The sequence below is a fragment of the Poecilia latipinna genome, unplaced genomic scaffold, assembly GCF_001443285.1.
Source record: "Poecilia latipinna isolate Pla-1442-1.1 unplaced genomic scaffold, P_latipinna-1.0 Scaffold661, whole genome shotgun sequence".
Taxonomy (NCBI): domain Eukaryota; kingdom Metazoa; phylum Chordata; class Actinopteri; order Cyprinodontiformes; family Poeciliidae; genus Poecilia; species Poecilia latipinna.
In genome coordinates, this window is record NW_015113277.1 from 120,074 (window position 1) to 127,060 (window position 6,987).

The 6,987-nt window shown below is 37.4% G+C and overlaps 2 protein-coding genes across 2 annotated transcripts in view; both read left to right on the forward strand.

Moving 5' to 3' along the window:
- Positions 1–713: 713 nt before the first annotated feature.
- On the forward strand, positions 714–6,334 carry LOC106954511 (guanine nucleotide-binding protein subunit alpha-11-like). The gene is made up of 7 exons (XM_015044051.1): positions 714–971; positions 2,360–2,544; positions 3,594–3,748; positions 4,417–4,545; positions 4,740–4,869; positions 4,973–5,126; positions 5,537–6,334. The coding sequence occupies exons 1-7, from the start codon at positions 854–856 to the stop codon at positions 5,722–5,724; spliced, it is 1,059 nt and encodes a 352-aa protein (XP_014899537.1). The 5' UTR covers positions 714–853; the 3' UTR covers positions 5,725–6,334.
- An 88-nt stretch (positions 6,335–6,422) lies between these two features.
- LOC106954510 (guanine nucleotide-binding protein subunit alpha-14-like) overlaps positions 6,423–6,987 on the forward strand; it is an 8,828-nt gene continuing 8,263 nt past the window's right edge. The window contains exon 1 of the mRNA XM_015044050.1: positions 6,423–6,838. Coding sequence (XP_014899536.1) covers positions 6,718–6,838 — 121 coding nt within the window. The 5' untranslated portion in view covers positions 6,423–6,717. The remainder of the gene's footprint in view (positions 6,839–6,987) is intronic.

A 6,987-nucleotide genomic window follows, 5' to 3' on the forward strand; every position in this document is an offset into this window, starting at 1 on the left:
ATTCCCTTCTCAGTCGTCAATGGAAAAAATTTAACTGGCATTACAGCATTTCTAATTATTTAAATTATTTCTGACCAGCTTTACCACTGGTAGGTAATATATTTATTTGTTATGACAACCTCCAAGTCTTTGAAGTTGGAAGGCCTCCGTGCCATCACCCTTATCACTGTTGACTCCCTTGACAGATTCAAGTCAGGACTTTTTCTATTAGTCTAAAATGGATTTGATGTTGTTTCAGAAAAAAGGAATTGACTTTTTTGTAGAGAAGGTTTTCGTGATACCTCTCTTCTTTAATCTGGATTACTTGTGATTTTACAGTTATGGAAAACCCTCCCAGGAAAGTTCAACAAAGCCGCTTTGACAAAAGAAAAGAAAAGAACAACATGTCTTCGTTGGCATTAAGCACAGTGTGAATCACTCCAGGGTGTGCCCAAATCGTTAAAAAAAAAAGTATCTTTCCAGCCGTGTTCACTTTTGGCCAAAGACAAGTTATGAAGCTGTCTCACACAAGGAAGACCATCTGAAAACTATTGCTTATTTTTTTTTTTTAATAAAAATAAAAAATAAACATTCTATGTCAAGATATTTCTCCTGTATTGTTTAGAGAACAACTCCACCTAAGAGTGGAGTTGTCCATGACGTCAAAGCTCTTCATTCACAGCCTGCCTCCTGCACAGCAGGTATGTAAAGTTTACCGGCTTGAGGAAGAATGACTAACACGTTGACAATCCGCCTGTCCTGAGACATACAGGTTTACCTGGCAGGCATGAAAAACTCCACAGCAAACACGTTTCACCCATTCCAGTCGGCAGCGGCAGCGTATCTGAAAAGCAGCCAGTGAATTTGGACAACAATGGACTGTTGCTATGTGTCTCCCGAGGAAAAAGAAAGCCAGAGAATATCCAGAGAAATAGACAGGCAACTAAGGAAAGAGAAAGAAAATAATAAGGAGCTGAAGCTGCTGCTTTTAGGTAAGATTTCTGAAATGTCTTTTGTGTGTTCCCTCTTTGGTGACTCCATGTGATGAAGGTGAGTCTTTAGGTCTCTGGGTTTTTATTGGCGGAAATGGTATTCAGCTGTTTTAGTTTCTTTTCCTCTTTCCTCAGGATCCGTCCTTCCTAGTTTCTTCTGTATAATTGTTGTCAAGATTTGAGTTGTAGAAATGGACTTTTTTAAACAAAGAGTAGCTGATGGACACTGCCTTGAGAAAATATTCGAATCCCTCACACTTTCCCACATTTTGTGCCAAATAAAAATGTGAGCACATTTTATTGTATTTCATGTTATAACCCAAAAAACTGAAAATATTGACACAAATATCAATAATTCTTTTGACAACCTGGAGATAGACTTGTTTCATTTAATGACTTATTAGTCAACAGAGTCCACATCTGAGTCCTTTAATGTCAATATAAATCCAGCTATTATGTGAAGACCTTTATTTTACACTGGTAAGAAAAAAAAAAAAAACATCATGTGGAACAAGAACTGTACCAGACAGGTCAGGAATATAGTTGCAGAAAAAATTAAGACAGGGTTAGCTTTTAAAGCAATATCCCAACGTTTCTCAGACCACATTTAATTCACAAACAGAGAAGAGTAACATGAAACTGTTGTGTAATCTTGACATTGCTGCTTGCCTAAACTGACAGGCCTGGAAAGGAGAGACAGAATGCCGAGAGATCGACGATAATTTTGGAGGAGACGTAGAGATCCGCAACGCAGATGGCAGGCTCTGCTGGCATGGCAATTAATTTGCACTTTGTCAAAAAGCCGTGTAGGAGACCTGGTGTAGGGAAAAACCAAAGCTTATCACTTGGACCTACATGCAGAGCCACAAATGTGGTCAGAAACGAACACAGGATGTCCCGCAGAACACTGAAACATGGTGCCAGCATCTTGCCATCAGGCTGTCTAAATGATGTGAACAAAAGACTTAAGTGTCTCATTCCTAAATCTGAAATGTAGACAACAGATAACGCTGGCGACATGTTGACGTACTGACAGGACAAAGCTAATTGTGTAAGATTTATAAAACAGGTCAAATAGTTTTCCAAAACTTCCACTGGTATTTCAGCGCTTGCTGTATTTTGTAAATTTTAAAATCAAAACATCTGTGTTTGCAATGTAGAACGCAACATAACAGTATGACAAGAGGCTGATTACTATAATAGTAGAAACATTTTTTTCCATGTACTACTGCAAAAAAAGTCCACCCTTATTTGATATTTAAAATGGAAACTCCTCTTTACATCACATGCTACAATTTTAGGCACGTTTGTTGCATGTTTATGTTTTTCAATCTGATTTTTTTATTGTCTTTACTCTGCTTTTCATCTCATTTATTCTAATTACTTAGGAACTGGTGAAAGCGGGAAGAGCACCTTCATCAAGCAGATGAGGATCATCCATGGCAACGGCTACAGCGAATCTGACAGGAAAGGTTTTATCAAGCTGGTGTGTCAGAACATCATCACAGCCATCCAGGCTCTGATTGAGGCCATGGAGACTCTGAAGATCGACTATCTTGATGAAATGAATATCGTAAGAACCTGTGTACTTTTTTTGTGTGTCGTTAGCAAAACAAACAAGAAACAATATCCTGAAATTCTTGTTGAAAAGCATATGATTGCATCAAAATATGTCTGTGGATTTTTATCACTGGGAAGCTGGAGTCTCTTGGTAGCATTTGCCTTCGTATGGCCAGGTCGTTGCCTCGTCCACAGTTTAAACTGTTCAAAAATGCATATGTATGTGAGAAAGAAAATAATAAATACATTTATAAATAAACATATCAATCAATCCTACCAGTGCTAACCTACATGAGGTCAATTTGAGGTCAGTTTTGATCCTCTTATTTCCTTCCATCCTGCCAGTGCATCTGGGAGTTCCCGTTTGTTTTCTTGTCTTGTTCTTAAAACTATTGCACAGTCAAAAGCCGTCTGTAATACAATACAACGTTACTTTAGTTGAACAAATCTCTTCGAGATCCTAAAGGCACACGAACACTTCTGCACAGCTGACACACAATCCAAAAGTTTACTTGGTTCTGGGGAGGCCTGATGGTTCGGCGTTGATCTGGCTGACTGATACGACAAGCAGGTTCAAACATCATCATTCAAACTCATTGTGTGGCAGAACAAAATACCCCCCATGCTCATCAATGTTATATGAGATGCAGACAGTTATTTCCCACTGTCAATGCATCACACTAACATGATTATTTTTAGCTTCTGTTGTTTTAAAGTAGCGGATGAAAATCTGATTGGCTCATTTGCTTCCACCACTCCAAAGATCTATTTGCTTTTATGACAAGCTTACGGTTGCAGGAATTTTTTTTTTCTGTGGCCTGCATTGAATTTTTTTTTTTTTAACCAAGTATAACTTCACAGAATCTCACTGAGAAGATTCTGAACTAATCCTCTATGCAACCTGAGGCAACGGGTCTGTTTATTTCCAGGACTGACAGGATTCCTCTAATGATACGCCATCAATCTACCAGCCAGCATAAACTTTTACATTTAACATTATTTAAGAGCTCTTTTTAGTTGACTCTCTCGTGAATGTTTTGTTTTTGTTGTGTTTTGCTTTAGCGCTATGCTGAAAAACTGAAAGAAGTGGAGGAAATTCAGGTGAAAACACTGGAGCCCTGGCAGGTGGACGCCATTAAGCGAGTGTGGAGTGACCAAGGAGTACAGCAGTGTTACGACAGGAGGCGAGAGTTCCAGCTGTCAGACTCTGCCAAATAGTAAACCTGTTTTCTCCCCACTTTTCATGTCAGATTTCAGTGTTACAAAGTTGCTGTCCTGTTTTTCCAATATCACAAAATAATCTGACCTTCGGTTTCCTATTGTTTGGTTAATTTAAAATTCAAGATTTTTTTTTTTTTTGTCTCTTATGCACATCTGTACATCAAAAATCATATTTTTCCACCCCAGGCTGGTACAAATAATCATACAGAAACACACAAATAAGATATAATTATACAAATTGGGAAGAACTTCACAAGTGATTAAATTAAAAAATCAAGTGACAGGATGAATGGTTGGGTCTGTGACTCCTGTGAAATTAAAGACTCTATGAATGTGAATTTTCTGGCCAACAGTTTATCATAATTAAGAGTGTATTTTCTTACTTTTATTTATTATAGGTTTTCAAAAACAAGAGAACAAGCAGTCATTGGGACAGAGAAATAACATGAGATTACATAAACAAGAACACAATTATTTGCTTTTCACTACTTTTTGAAAACGAGTAGGAAGAAGTGAACACAGTAACACTTTACATGCATAAGACTTACAGAATGACGCTTCATGACAACAATCATAGACACGACTCTTTCATATATATATATATATATATATGTTGTGTGTGTGTGTGTGTGTATATACTTATTTATTTATTTTTTCTTTTTAGTTATCTGAGTGATATGGACAGGATCACTGCCCCAGATTACGTTCCCACTCTGCAGGACATCTTAAGGGTCAGGGTTCCCACCTCGGGGATCATAGAGTACCTATTTGACATGAAGCAAGCCATCTTCAGGTATGATTTTATATTGGTTTGATTAGCTGGAAGCCATACTGTTAACAGAAAATGTATCTGTAAACACACGTCCTTTAATATGGGAACAAAAAAAAATGTCTTCTCTAGTGATTACAGTTTTTTTTTTTAAATTTAACTTTTTGAAGGAAATCAATAAAATGAGTGACTAAATAAAATCGTTGCTGTTCATATAGGATGGTGGATGTGGGTGGCCAGCGCTCCCAAAGGAAGAAATGGATCCATTCCTTTGAAAACGTCACCTCCATCATATTCCTGGCAGCCCTCAACGAATACGATCAAGTCCTTTATGAGAGTCAGACAGATGTACGTTTGAATCCCCCAGAGTCCCGAGTGCAGATTATTTGACCTCCAGTTTCAAAACAATTAAATATTAAAATTAGGCACAACTCTCCTGTTTGCTTTCTAGAACCGGCTGAAGGAGAGCCTCGCCCTGTTCAAGACAATCGTCTCATCCACGTGGTTTCAGGAGTCGTCCACCATCCTCTTTTTGAATAAGACAGACTTGCTGGAAGACAAAATCAGAACATCTGATTTGGGGACATACTTCCCAGAGTACAAAGGTAAATTATACATATTTCTATTCTGACTGTAAAATCAAACTCTTCAGTTATATATTATACAAAAGGTCCAGTTTTCTCTCTGTTCCATCATTTCTGTAATGACTTGTCTATTTCCTCTTTGCATCTTCCTGAGCCTCATTTGTGATGCTGTATTTACATTTACATTTTTGTATGCTGTGCATTTTTATTTCGTGACATGAAACAGATTTGCACTGGCAAATAAGAAATCCTTCCTTTCGCTCTCTGTCCAAAAATGTGTTATAAGCGGAGACATAGCATTTATACCATCTAAGCAGTGAATGCAGCAGTGTTCACATTTTCTGAGTTTTCTTCAGAACATTTGTTGTAGATTTGATGGAAATCGACTCAACAAACAGCGCTGTTTAAGTCATGCTCTTTCTCTTTTGTAGGGCCTTCCCATGATGCAGAATCTGCAAAAAAGTTTATTGAGAAGATGTACAAAAACCTCCACAAAGATCGACATAAACCCCTCTACACACACTTCACCTGTGCCACAGACACAGAAAACATCAAGGTTGTCTTCAGATCAGTCAAAGACACAATCTTTATGGATAACATGGAATTTTTAAACCTTTAATAATGAAGCAGAGAGTTGTTGTTTTTTTTTCTGTAACCACAGGTTCCAGCAACAGCACTGAATATTTGGTTGGTTTTATGGTTTTCATTTTGAAAAATGAGAGAAATTCAGAAACAGCTGAGCCAGCGAGACAATCTACGCTGGCTTTAAATAATGTTTTATTGGAACATCTGCATATTTATTGTTGTCCAGTGTCAAATGTACTATGGCAAGAAGTAATATATGTACAGTACAGCCATTTATTTATTATGCCCACTTGGAAATTATGCGCGGTTTATAGTATGACACACTCTTTAACTCACTTGAATCAGAAGACGTCAGAAGATGTCTTCTTTGAATGAAGAATGCCACAAATCCTGCTCTGCAGCTTTGTAAGACTGACTGCAGGCACCATAAGCAAAAAAAAAAGAATTTATTTTCGTTTTGATTTCACAATGGTGATGACACAATGTTTTACGGTAAAAAACAAGATAAAGAAAAAGTACCTTTTTGTTCCCACTGTCTCCAAATCGTGCTTGTGGCAAAACCTAACGTGTCCTTCGTTGCACAGTTTGAATTAAAATGTGTGTTGTCACTTTAAATTGTACATAATTAAAAGCCTTGATTTTTATTTGACTTTAGTTTCATTTGTTTTTGGAAAAAAAAACAGTGTAAACCCACTTCATTTAGAATAATCACCTACACTTTATTCTTTTCTCCACCTTGCCCTTTTGTATTGAAACAAAAAAAAAAAAAGTTGTTGATTAAAGTATGAATGTGAAAGCAAATCCACATGACAAACCCTTTCAGCTGGGACCCGCCTCTTGCAGAGCAGGAATGTAAAATGTACCTGAACTGGATCCTGTATGGGGAAGAATGGCAGCAGAAACTCAGCAACAATGTGCTGGTTTCAGGGAAAAGATTTCCCTGACACGTCTGACAACATCAGATCACATTTATCTCCGACCGCTGTGGCACTCTCCGGCAAAGAGAAGCTGCTAATCTTGGAAGACAATGGACGGGTGCTGCTTGTCTCCTGAAGAACAAGACGGCCGGAGGATATCCAGAGAAATAGAGAAACAACTTAAACGGGATAAACTAAACCTTAAACGGGAATTGAAGTTGCTGCTTTTAGGTGAGAGCTAAGAAAATGATGGATTCTCCTTCTGATTATGCTTAAGAAGTTTTTAGTCTTCTTGACTGCTATTCTTAAATTAGAAAAAATAAAATTATATATATATATTTCACTTAGCTTTTAAGTAATTAAGGAATCTTAGAATTTAA